Here is a 14278-nt window from a genome sequence, read left to right as displayed (position 1 = left end):
AACACTACTGGGGCTGCTTTATACCAACAGTAATACACCTGAAAAATGCCTCACTGTGACTATGACAGCCAAGTCTATCTATCTATCTATCTATCTATCTATCTATCTATCTATCTATCTATCTATCTATCTATCTATCTATCTATCTATCTATCTATCTATCTATCCATCTTTTTAACAGCAGAAAAATAATGCTGAATGCTAAGCATACATCTATCTAAGTTATGAAAACTATATTTTTTCATAAACTAAATTTATAGTACAAAAGTATAAATGAGATGGTTTAGATATAAAGAAACTGATTTGAATGAAAAAGACTAGGCAGAATGGTCATTTTGCTGTAGATTATGTTTAGTCCATTGTGATCTGCAGAGTAAAAGAAAAATGAACAACTGCATTTACACAATTATTTATAAACAGATGTGAAATTATTGTCATACTTTGTTACGGTTTCTCTAATTTGGCTCATCTTTGTTCATTTGTTCAAATTGTGTTATGTTTTTGCTTTTCTGCATCTGTTATTAAAAGAAAATATATCTGTTATAAAATGCATATTGTATGCATTTTGATAAATCAATATTGATGGTAAATCTATACAATAAAATATCATGTAATACAGTAAATTAAATGAAGGTAAAGTAAAGCAGATTAAAAGTATTAAACCATCCAGAAAAAAAAATCATGCTGTGCAGTCTTTACAAAGTGACCAGTTAACTTCAAGTCTCCACTCATTTTAGTAAAATAATACAGTATTTCCCAAATAGCATGAGTGTTAGTACCTAAGACATATCACTGATAAAAGTAAATTGACATTACATGTATATTGTTTTTTTTTTTCAAAGGAGCAAACATTTTAAGAGATTCTTCAGGAAATGTTAAGTTAGGAGACTTCGGAGCAAGCAAGCGTATACAGACCATATGTATGTCAGGTACAGGAATCAAGTCAGTCACTGGGACACCTTACTGGATGAGTCCTGAAGTCATCAATGGAGAGGGCTATGGGCGGAAAGCAGATATCTGGTAAGCTGTGACTTACTCTTCATTGAATGTAAGAATGAAAACTGAATCTTGAGCGACATTCTTCCAGGTAAACCTGGGTCATCTGTGTATACCTTACTTGTTTGTCTTCAGGGGTAAGCCAGTTTAATGGCTGGTGGTGAATCTTATCATCTCAAGAAGTCTGCAGACCCAGATAAAGTATCAAGTCTAATAGTCACTTTAAAATGTATCCTGTAGTTCTGCAAGATCCTTTTGCCCACATAAAACAAATAGATATACAGTATACTGTATATACACAGACAGACACATACACACACTTACACATATACACATATCATATATATATATGCTCTCAATCATCAGAAACAACAGCTTGCAAAATGGGCATGCAACCTATCTGCCTACAGATACTGCTTATAAAGACAATAACCCTCACAGCAGAAGAGACCCTCTTCTAATGGGACAACAAATGAGCCTTAGTTATGTGTTACCTTATTTGTCTGGAATTGGGGAAAACCTGTTGAATTATAAAATGTTTGTGCTGATTTTTTTTTAGCATGTACATCTGGCAGGATCCCAAGTGTTAGAGTGCCGCTGCAAAACTTAGTGGATAAGCACTCTGTGATTTCCTTGTTTATAGTATAGAATTCATACTAATGTTGTTGCTGAATGATAATATTTAGGTTGAAATTGTTTTTACAGAGTTAACGTATTATTCCAGGCATTTTCCAGAAAGTGTGTTTTTCATTAAACTGTTTTTCATTTTAGTGTAATTTATGTGAGTACCTTGGAAGACATTTCTGTTGTTGTGCATTGTTTTACAGGAAGTAATTGTTGTTTTATTACTAGTTTTCCCACTTCTGGTATTTTTTTAGCTTGTTTTCCAGGATCTGAACTATAATAAACACTATTGATGCGAACATCAAGCTCCTAATATGAAAATATTGTTGTGACCAAAAATAAGGTCACGCTTGTGTTTTAAAACTATTTCAAGAGTACTGTACATTTCTTTTCAATAAATAGCTTGTTTGTGTGCTGGCTAGTACAATTTTCATAACAGAGGGAAGTGGAGTAAAGTTTAGTTTAATAAGTAAGGTACAGAATGAGATTGTTGATTAATATCTGATATTTCTGGCCATCAAAGAAAAAGCAAGTGAGACACCAGTGAAAGCTTTTTAATTTAAACCTTTATATAGCCAAGCAAAATGACACCTTTTATTGGCTAACTAAAAAGATTACAATATGCAAGCTTTCGAGGCAACTCAGGCCCCTTCTTCAGGCAAGATGTAAAGAAGGGGCCTGAGTTGCCTCGAAAGCTTGCATATTGTAATCTTTTTAGTTAGTCAATAAAAGGTGTCATTTTGCTTGGCTTTTCTCTACATTCATAATGGCTAACACAGTACAACACCCTAGTACAACCTTTATATAGTACAAAGAAATGGCAAAGAAAATGACAAATTTAACAATTTAAAAAGTTTATATGTCATTGCAATGAATTAGAATGTTCTAAACTTTTGAATGTGCATACAGTAACTGCTTAAATGTTTAACCTATCACTATTCAAGTGCGTCCACTTCACAATATGTAGTTCATTGTGAAAATGTTATATATTTTAGAAAAGTAATAATTTTTTAACATATTGATCAAAGATGCTCATTAGCCAGGGTTTTTTGCTTCTGATGATTTAATGTTTATAATTTGAAATACAAGGATAAATAAAAAAATAAAGGCAATTTGAAAATTGTGGGATAATTGCAATGCATAGAAGCTGACACAACACAACACGATCACAGTGGCTTATTGGTACTTCAAACATGCACAGCACAGCGCTTTGCCATTAGTCTAGTTGAAACCAAGGCCAAAGATTGCGAGATTGCGCCACATTGGGCAGAGGGAGTGAAACCTGCTGCAGTGTTTTTATTCGGTCATTTTATTCCTACATGAATAAATCAAAGCAGACATTTTTTCCTCACTACAAGACTTGTTGCCTTCATATCATACTTCCTCTGAACTTTGAACTCATCTTCCTCACCATCAGCGAAACCTGAATTGATCATTTCTTTCTAATTTCACCTCATGTTAAGCCACATCTTAATCCAACATACCACATAACGTCATACTTAACATTCATAATGTTTCTTTCAGAGTGAGATTGAGTATCAGTTTAAAGCAGTGGATTCTAAATTCAGTCCTAAGGGACCCTTGTGGCTACTGAAAGGCTGAAGCTACTAATGTCGGCACTAATAAAAACCATCTTCAAAAACCAGAACACCTTGAAAGGTGGAGTGAAAAATCATATTGAAGATGAGGATGATGATGGAAATCTTCAATAAAAAACAACAATAATTTCTCTCCATGTACCAAATAATATGCTTGCTACATTCCTTAAACATTTTGAAATTTCTGGTGTCAAGGTCTTTCATCATCCTGTGTTGTTTGCCAGAATAAGTAAGAAGAAAACATGACCAGATGATTAAACCATGAGATTAGCTGGAGGTAAAATGGGTCGCTGATTCTGAAATTGTTTGTAATAAAAAGCTGCAACCACAGGGGTCCCCCAGGATTCACCTGTTTTTAAAAGCACTGGCTATACTCTTGGTAGCCATCATGCTCTTCTGCCACAGAATCTTGAACGGGAAGCCCCAATCACCAATCAGTCATATATAAATTTTACAGGCATACAGTTTTATTTATGGGTTGTGTAGGGCGCCTACAAATTAATTTTTAAAAGCTTGTATTGAATTCATCCCTACCAGTAAACAACTAAGTACAAGTTGACAAGTGACTTCAGCTGGCAGTTAAGACAGTTTTTCTGAGTTCTTTTGCCACACATGCCTCACAGTAATGCACCAACCTCTTCCATGTCTTCTCTTTCATCTTCAGGCTTTATGGTTGGTTTTTTTCCCCTCATTATGGGCTTTTGTTTTACTAGTTACCACTTCAGTCTCACCACCAACCTCTTGTGCAAGATCATTCCTCTTCTGGCCCCCACACGATCTCTCAGGTTACCTTGTTTCTATCAAGAATAAATACATTTTTATACTTGTCTAAATAAAGAAAGTCACAATGCCATAAAACAGTTTAATATTGGCACAGCTCATTTTTACTGAAATGCTTCTTGCATTTAATAATCTCATAATTATAGTAATAACATTCAAATTTAGTTGCCACTAATAGTTCATTAATTTAAGCTACAATGGAAACAGTTCTTTAAAAGACCAAATTAAATCTCCACATTATATTTTCTTTGGTCATACATAATCATAGATATTTTAATTATTGTGCTGCATTTACTATGTACATAGAATGTACAGAGGTGAGCATACATTTCACAACAAGAATGAGGTCATTCAGTCATTGTCCAACCCGCTATATCCTAACACACACACCAGGACACACACACACACACCCATACACAAAGCACACACTGGGGAAAATTTAGGATCACCAATGCACCTAACCTGCATGTCTTTGGACTGTGGGAGGAAACCCACACAGACATGGGGAGAACATGCAAACTCCATGCAGGGAGGACCCGGGAAGCGAACCCAGGTCTCCTTACTGTGAGGCAGTAGTGCTACCACTGCGCCACCCCAAGAATGAGGTATTCACTCATAAAATAGAGCCGTTAAAGAAACTGCAGCTAAACATGCAAATCCACATCAGAAGTAATAAACCGTTGAACAATGGATGCAAGCTTTTACACCTACTGTCTTGATCAGAGGCAAGTGTTTGTTGTTTATGGAATTGCTTTGACTTTTTTTTCTGCTTGCATTCTGACACATCAGAATTGCATGCCACTATATGCTGGTATTTTATGTTCCCGTCTCTTTCCGCCTCTCTTATTTCTCTGTAAATATTTCAGTCATGCAAATGCTTTATGTTGAACATACACAGATGCAAATGACAGGCTATTGCACTATTGTCTACTTTATTGTTTGCACCTTGTCAGTCTATTAATTGGCATCTGGCTCTTAAACTCAGGAAACAAACTGAAAGATAAAATCCAAGGCCATTTAATACTTTTTTTTCATCTAGTGCACAGCTATGGAAATAGAAGCTTTCAGTGAATACACATAAAAACACATTTTTGCTTTTTCAATAACATCCAGTAGTGTGATCATCACAAAAAAAAAAAAAACGTACATAATTCCTCTTTTTTCAAAACTGCAAACAATGCTATGAAAGAAGAGTCCTTCATGGCAGTCCTCTGCACCCAAAATTACACAAAGAAGATTAAAAAGTAATTAAAAATGGTGCCATTGTTAAGAGACTACTCATTAGTGAGCTGCACAAAAGACAGAACAAACCCTGCTTTATAATATGGAACTTAAGTACTTAAGAAATTTGACAAACGAGAGGAGACCATTCAGTCCATCAGGCGGTTTGTTTAGCTAATAGCTAAGCTGCTCCCAATATTTCATCCAGATTCTTCTTGAAGATTGTCAAGGTTTCTGCTTCAACTACATGTCTCAGTAGTTTGTTCCAAATTCCCACAACTCTTTGCAGCTCTTCATGAATTTAAATTGACTATTTATACACAGACATTGATTACAATCAAAGAAGTTACAGAGTGGACACGCTCCCTTAATTACCCTTAATTTAGACCTGTGTATATCAACTTGTGTGTATATTATCAGCCCTAACATTCAAGGGTATGTAAACTTTTGATCAGGCCCAGTTATTATTACTACTGTATTTCAGTCAGGCCCAGTTATTATTATTATTTAAAAAGGGCACACACAATTAAGTGATAATAAATGACTTCACCTGAGCACACTCCCTACTTAAAAGGAAAGCTTTCTGCATGATTAGGTATATATTCCAAACAATGGCCAATATTTCACAAATTCTGCCACGGTACATAAACTTTTGAGCACAATTGTATACTTATTCTGAGCCTTCTTTGTATGTGTGCAGGTCTGCCCAGTAAGGTGGCACATCCACTTGCCCAACTCAAAATTAATAGCAAACACTTCTTTTCTCATTTCATGTTTCTCTCTTTCTCTTTACCTTCATCTCTTTCTCTTGATACTTCACTTTTTGCCCCACATTGTCCTCCTTACTGCAAACTCCGAGTACCTCTGACTGTGAGGCAGGTTGGAACCCCTTCACATATTGTGCTAATTTTCCTAGAGGGACAGCAGGCTAGAAATCCCTCTTGCAATTTCTGGTGTGTCCTCCTGAGCATATGTTTGCCTTTAATGATCCCAATTTTAAAGGAATACTCCATCCAAAAATTATATTTTTGTTACTCACCCCATTTTTGTGGAGAACATTCCTGATAGAATAGAAGCTAATGGTGATCAATGCTAGACAACAGCAGACAATATAAATAGGTCCATGAAAAAATCTCATGTTACTCTTGTCACATAAGCCACATGTCAAGTCAACCAGTCGTATACTCACACCATGCAAAACTCATGTATTTTTGCTGAAACGTTGCTAAATAAATAACTCCAGAAAATAGAGTAGTCAAGAGATAGTAAGTCCCCTCACACAGGGTCTTGCTTTTGAATTGAAAATCCACATCCCCCCCTTATACTGGTCAAGAGTCCTGTCTTTAATTCAAATGCATGACCCTATGAGAAGGATTCCTGTTTGTAGACTACTTTCGTTTATTTAGCAAAAGTTTAGGAACAAATACATTTGTTTTGCACATTTGAGAATATGACTGGATAGCTTCTATATAGACATATGGATTATGCAAAAAGAGTAATGAGAATTTTTTCATTAACATTTTACTGTTGTTTCCTGTTGTCCAATGTTGGTCACCATTGGCACCATTGGTTATGGTCATCCTCCACGAACACAAGAATACATTGCAACACTGCAATACACTGCAAACTGCATGTGACATTAAAAAATGTCATTTTGTGTGAAGTAATTCCTTCTTTGGGTGGTAGTCCTTCTGCTGCTCAGCAGGAAGTCCACTTGCACTTGAGTACAGGTATTCGCCTGAAGGTACGTATGCTTGGGCCCAGCCAGTGCTTGGACGGGAGACCATCAAGGGGTGCTTACCCTGTGGTCTGAATGTGGATTCCAATGCTCCAGTGCAGTGATGGAGTCACTGTACTGCAAAAATGACGCAGTCCTTTAAATGGTAAATAAAACCGAGGTCCTGACTATCCATGGTCATAAGTGATCCCTGGGTATCCTTTGTAAAGAGTAGGCTGTTTCCGAATGTCTTGGCTAAATTTCCCATTATGTCCTGGTCATTCTGGCCCCCTAATCATCCCCCATCTCTAATTGGCTAACTATCTCTCTAACCCCTTCACCGCCTAATAACTAAAGTGTGGTGAGTTTACTGGTGCAAAGTGGCTGCCCTCCATTACCCAGATGGATGCTACATATTGGTGGTGATGGAAGTGCCTCCACTTTATCTATGCAAAGCACTTTTGAGTGTCTTGAAAACTGCTATATAAATGCAGTGTCATCTTCTTCTCTGAAATGAATAATGCTGTGTGGCCTTAAAGCAGATTGACCAAATTTAGGTAACAGCCTTTATGTTGCCATCGAACATCCAAGAGATGTTTAGTATCCTGAGTGCACTCAGTGACTTTACTGTGTTTGTGAGCAAGCTTCATTGTTAACTAGCAGCCATCACTCCACTCTGCCCCACTCCTTAAGAGTTCTGATTAATGCCACCCTGCTCCTGCAAAGCACTGCACCTACTTTTGACAGCAATCCTGCAGTAACATATCATAACAGAGCTCGATGTACGAACTTGTTTTAGTAGTGATAGAACCTCTCCCTTACATAATAGTGCTAGTTGCAGGGATTAAATCAGTAGTTCTTGTATAGCCATGTAAGTTCAGCTGCTTCTTTATACACTGTCTGCATCATGGCCTCGGGTGAGGATATGCAGAGTATAGTACTGACAAATTTTATATGGTAGCAGCTTGAATGTCTTGGGAATTATTACTTCCCAGAAACACAACTATAAATTAATTTAGTTTGATACTTTGTAATATGTCTGTAATTAGGTGTCAGTTGGTTGATTGCAAGTTCCTATTGAATATACTGTACTATATGTGGCAATCGGGAACATGCTGAGTAAAACCGTTGAATGATGAGTGAAACCCTCGTCTGAAATGTTTGTATGGTGTGACTAGCAGCATTCGTTGTCTTGCAGTACTGTACACAGTAAACAAGACAGCAGGTTTTTTAACCCTGAAAAGCTTATATAGGAAATGATAGAGTAAGCATTGTTAACGAAACCAAGACAGTAGGAGGTGCTTGCAAATAATTTGACTACAAGATAGAAAATAATTACACTGTATAAACAAAGAAATTAGCTGACAGAAGAGCTGACGTAACACAGTCAAGTCTGTCTGAGATTAGCAAGCTTAAAGCAGGAAGATTCATTGTGAAATACAAGAGGGTCATGGTGGGCCTTCAGTCTCAATTACAAAGTTGTAATTGAAGGAGTTCCAGGAAAAGAACTAGGAGTAGAGTTTCCAAAGAGCTGGAGGTGCAGAATTAATGTACTTAAACTGTTGTGAAAACAAAGCTAAAAGTAAAACAGAAAAAAGTCATTAAATGAGAAACTAATGCATACTATGAGTAAAGTTAGCTGAATTTAAATAACATGTGAAACAACTAAAGGAATGTATGAATGAACACCATTGTATTTATAAATTACAATTTTAAGATCCACTTACAGAACCTTTGATAAATAAAGATTTATTTGAAGATATATAGATCAAGGATAATATCAGATAAATAACCAGTGGTGCATCTTAATGTTTTGTGTTTCAGGAGTTTAGCCTGCACGGTGGTGGAAATGTTGACAGAAAAGCCCCCATGGTCAGAATATGAAGCTATGGCTGCCATCTTCAAAATTGGGACCCAGCCTACCAAGCCGAAGTTGCCAGATGGAGTGTCCAGTGCTTGCAGGGACTTTCTGAAGCAGATCTTTGTTGAGGAGAAGCAGCGCCCCACAGCAGCAGAACTCCTGGCTCACCCATTTGTCATGGGCAGCTTCTAATTAAAAAGATGGAGGTGAAAGCTGGAAAACTATGCACTTTTGGAAAGAAAAAAAAAGAATTAGCTGCCTTTGTGTGTATGCGTGTTTGTATGTTTTTAGTGTTGAGCGAAAAGTTCAAATTTAAACCTTGTATTCATTCCAAATTGCCTATACATGGCACAGTTATTTTGCAAAGCATATTAAAAAGCCACTAATGTTTTAAAACATTAGCTCAAACAAAGTGGTTCTCCATTAAAAACTATTTTTGGAAACCGTATTGGGCTTGTGCTGGAAAGAGTAGTTGTTTGTATGGTTACCAGAAACTTTCGGCACAAACTAAGATAGTATAAAAAAAAAATCACAAAACCGTAATCAGTTTGTTGTAAAATGTTTTCAGAATGTCAGGTTGAGTTTGTACAGTCTTTTCTAGAGGCAAAGACAATGAATGATTTGGTAACAAAACATACCAATCAAGTACATTATATTTTTTTTAAATTCCTCAGGAAAAGCTGTCTGACTTTTGAGAGCCCTTGTGACCTAGAAGTTCAAAGGTTTTAATCTGTGTGCTCTGTGCTGCCAACAAAGTACTAAAACACTGACAAAGAAGGGACAGCTGAAAAACACCAGCTCTGTTTATTACAGCCTGGGTCCGGCAGGATGGATGGATCCATTCTATTATGTCTGCCTCTCACCTCAGGACCTGGTGGAAAACTGTAAAGAAACATGCTCCTCCTGGTACATGCAAGGATTTAGACTTCCGTGGTTTGGGCTGTGTATTCTATGAAAAGCCTAAGGTCGGAAGGTCTTTAATAACCTGACCAGTCAGTCTGCATGAGGAGGGCTGTGAACATATCCAAAATGGTATGCTTCAGCAGGAGCAGAGTGAAGTAGGACAAAGGCCAGGTTTGTAACCTGTATAATTATAAACGTCAACTGCAATGTTTTAGATTTATTCCTATTTGCGGTAATGTCTCCTTTATTTTACTGGGTTAAACATCAGTTGTAAACCTTGGTTTTTCAGACCACTTTTTGTTGTACTGAAAAATGAAACAATTTATTGAAAAAATACAGTGACCGTATTCAACGAGATGATATATAATGGAAAAAAACAGAACAACAGAATGAGTTTCCATCACATCATGAGCTGGTTTAGTATTAGACCTTAGCACACTGTTCTAATCCTAACGTGATAAAAAGCTTGTTTGCACTCATTTTAGTGTAGCACTCCCCATTCACTAGGTGTCACTAGTGCACCACTTTCCTAACTGTCAAGCTTCTTGAAAGCAGAACACAGTTAGGGTGGTCATTCACTTACCACTTCAACAAGGTTTACACCACTGGTCAATGTGCAATTCTAATTTTATTGTATAAATTAACTGATTATATTTATTTTGGACATTAAGTGTTATTTTATATATTAGTTTATATCAGATATTCTAGACATTTCATTTTAACTACCAAAATATTAAATCAGTTTTTTTCTTAATCAAGTGCATCATTGATTCTTTTTCTTATTTGTCTAAAAACAAAATCAGCACATTCAGACTGGAAATGTATTCATCATTAGGTTGTGTCTTAGATTCTTAAGATTAAGAAATGTGCCTTTATCTTTAAAGAAATATTAGAAAGAGGCAGGAAGTCAGTGTGTGTCATTTCTGGCTGTGCCTCAGCTGCATATGACAGGTTCATGTTCAGTGCATTTGTACAGTTTATATCTTAAACACCAGCATGGATTTTATAGGCTGTTGAAACAATTGCATCCCAAAATTATGCATATAATGCATTCATACAGAACTAGTCCCACGTGCTGGAAATGAATGCAAGTTTAATTAAAGAAAATATTTTAATGTAGTTTGTGAAGTACTTTAAATAATATATCGTTTTTGTAATTTTATAGCCTTGTACAGATGTATGCTTTTGCACTATTGAGATCTTTTTATTGTTACTTGTGCCAAACAGGTCGCTTCAGACAGCTTGTCAGTTTGAATTCTAAATTCCTATATAAAATTGCTATTTATGTGGATGCCATCCAAAGATGAAATATGCAAAGAGTGCATCGTCTTTGATTTAAATCCATTAAGCTTTTTTTTTTTTTTATTGTCAGCAGTTGTAGGGGTTTTGATTCTGTTTACTGTTTCTGTCATCTTTCAAAGGAGAACCAATGTGTAACGAAATGTTTATTTTAGATCATATCTTAAATAACAAAAGGTTAAAATTTTTAGTTCTGTTTCATATTTCAATGTCCAGTATTTTCAGTACAGCATCTTTAATTGTTCCATGGTAATGTTAACGGATCATTTCAGTTGTTTGTATATTCTGATGCTACAAAAATTGTTTTGTTTCACAACTATTTAGGAATCAGACTTGTCTTAAAGCAATACTCCTCCCAAAAATGGTATCTTTTTATATATGACTTACCCATTGTGGGTTGTAGTGATGGAGGAGAAAAGATTTTGCTAATGGAGAATGGGGACAACAGACTTTCTGATAGAAAGGGCATCTATGGAGACCCTAACACTGGACTACAGTCAACAATGTAAAAAATGTTATTTGTGTTGTGTAATCCAAATGTGTGCTCCTAATGTGCAAAACAAATGTAATTTTTGCTGAAGTATGGTTTAATACATCTGGAAATAAGAGAAGTGCATGCAGAGTACATGTGTTCACACAGGAAGGAGCTTTTAAACTGAAGACAGGGCTTAACCCCTGTGAGTGTGAGTGAGTGAAGATCTCCAATTCAAAGGCTTCTTCCCCTGTAAACTTGTTATCTGTCTGTTCACTGCTTTGATTTTTGGAAGGTATTTATTCAGAAATAATTTAAAAAACAGACTAGGCAGGAGCAAACATGCTTTAAAAGCCAGTCCTATTTCTGTTAACTGCTGTATGCTGTTAATGTTACAAAATTGAAATAGCTGTGATGTTGCATTTTTATGTCACCAGTTGGAAAACCCCTTCTACCCTGGTCAGATATACAATGATATAAATGTTGTTTATTCTTAGTACTGAAGTGTCTGAAATCTATTAATTGTCAGTTGTTAATTACCAAAGAAAAATGATGCAGAACGTATCAAAAATGATTAGAATTCTCCACGCTGCCTTCCCAGAGAGGAAGATATCTTTACAAAATACAGTAAGTTGGGAATAATTTTCTTCCTTAGATAAATATATTACAGCCGATTTGTAATTTAATTTAAGCACATTAAGTGCTAAAAAAAGTTGTACACAATCAGAAATATAAATTATTTGTACTTAATTACATGTTTTGTTATATTTTTTTTATATTCATTATTAAAATATGACTTTTTAGGGGACTAACTTTAATAAATCTGTGTACATCTCTAGGGGTCTGAAGCATCTAAATGAGATAATGAAATAAGTTAACTTTATAAATATTATTATAAATATTCAAGTTGCTGCAGCAGCCTCAGTAAAGAGAGCCATCTGCATACAAGTTGTATCTTAGTTATCATTTTTCACTTTGGTTGAAGGCACATTTTTCCAAAGTGGCAAGTCTATGACTGGTCCCTTGACCTGGTGTAGGTGACTCAAGAGATGCCTATGGGTTTAAATCCCACAATTCCTGATTTTAAGTGCTTCTCCATGGTTGGCTTTGTGCCTAAACTAACATTACATTCCACTTTGCAAGTGACTTAACAATTGTATCTGCATCACATGCGTCTTTTCTTATAGATACAAAAGTTACAGACTATTATTATACCATGTTCCTTAATGCAGGCTACATTTTAAAATCTGAAAATATTATATATTGTGCAGATATGTTTCAGTAAGCCTAATAAAAGGGCACTTTCCATGCAGTTAAGTAGTTTGAAATGCGTTCTCTGCATTATGATAGAGGCAGAGGTAGCAGTTACTATATGGCCTTGCATGAAAAATGCTGGGAACGTTTAGTTCTATATAGTTATACGTATACGGTATAATGTTTATTTAAGATATAGTTTTTATTTGATGTTTTGCGTGATTAAATATGTTCATGCTGGTAAACAAATGTGAAGATCGAGAAACTTTTATTCTCACTGTAAACTCTGTATCAAAGACGTAACACATAAAGTACTTGTAAATAGAAGTTCCAGCTGCTGTTACAATCGTGCTCTTCTAAAGCAGGCCACATTTTGTCTAAAGGTCCAAAAGCTGGGTTAACTCGGCACAGTAATTTGTTAAAACATGCCACTGCATCCTCAGGCCATTCCACATGTCTGTGCGATTAATGTAAAATGTAAAGAAAACTGCAAAATTCTGATTTAAATTAACTTTACCATTATTTGTATTATTTAATTACATCGGCATGTTTCAACTCAACTCAAAATGTACTAGGAATTTGCACATTACAGTTTTTTTTTACCTCTACCTATGGAGACATGAGCTGAATTAACTATGTTAATATTTCTATCAGAGTTTCTCTTTTAACCATTACCCAGCCCTTACATTTTGCTTCATCTAGGGTTTTCTTTTTTGTACAGTGTTCTCTAAATGTATTTCAGGATAGTCCTAAGTAAAAACACGCTGTATGTAAAATGAGTTAACTTCCGTTTGAAATTTCTGGTATTGTTTTAAAGCATGCACCTTCAGACACAAGGGGAGTTCTTTTTCTCATTTTATTCCCTGTGGTTAAATGACTTGAATTAAATTGACACCACATATTTTAAAATGAAGGAAATGTTTTATAAACACACTTTATCAATTTATAAAAAACACACTTTTTAAAAAGGTTTAGAAAAAGTATTAAACTTAGGCTCTGTCCACACTGGAGTTTTCACATCATTTACAAAAGTATCATTTTCAGCATTAAAACACCCCAAAGCGCACTGACGTAGACGATCACCTTCATCGGGTATGCGTGCATTGGTGGAAAAATCCTTGAAGGGACAGTGTAGTGAAACATTCAGAGCTCCATGAAAATCAGATTCATGTGTGCCTTATGTGCTTTCAAAAGCATCAGCATCACAAACAACAGAAGCATTAAAACTCTTAATGCCCTGATCACACCGTGAAAGTAAGAGTCTTGCAACTTGTGATGGTTGTCTTGTCATTGAATTCAAATACCGCAAATGTTGAAGTGACACAAAAGTGATCAGTTCTATGTTCATTTGTGAGAGGATTGATTAAAAGCAGTCCACAGCAATCGGAGTGTATCTTGTACCAAAAAGCATTTGTAAAATTAACTCAACAGAGAAAATAAGTAAATATTTTCCGGTAAATGCGTGTCTTTATCTTTGCTTTGCTGCACTGTACTTTTGAGTCTGTGTCCCGTATTCTTGTAAGCTTGACTGCATTGCACATTCACTTTGCTAA

The 14278-nt window shown here is 35.7% G+C and overlaps 2 protein-coding genes across 2 annotated transcripts in view; one reads left to right on the top strand and one right to left on the bottom strand.

Moving 5' to 3' along the window:
- map3k22 (mitogen-activated protein kinase kinase kinase 22) overlaps positions 1-13654 on the top strand; it is a 182000-nt gene extending 168346 nt beyond the window's left edge. The window contains exons 16-17 of the mRNA XM_028804087.2: positions 843-1020; positions 8761-13654. Coding sequence (XP_028659920.1) covers positions 843-1020; positions 8761-8989 — 407 coding nt within the window. The 3' untranslated portion in view covers positions 8990-13654. The remainder of the gene's footprint in view (positions 1-842; positions 1021-8760) is intronic.
- Positions 1-14278, bottom strand: part of myd88 (MYD88 innate immune signal transduction adaptor) — a 399089-nt gene that overhangs the window by 244039 nt on the left and 140772 nt on the right. The gene's annotated exons all lie outside the window — the stretch shown is intronic.

Source organism: Erpetoichthys calabaricus, chromosome 6 (genome assembly GCF_900747795.2).
Source record: "Erpetoichthys calabaricus chromosome 6, fErpCal1.3, whole genome shotgun sequence".
Lineage (NCBI taxonomy): Eukaryota > Metazoa > Chordata > Cladistia > Polypteriformes > Polypteridae > Erpetoichthys > Erpetoichthys calabaricus.
This window is presented reverse-complemented; position numbering and strand designations above follow the sequence as displayed.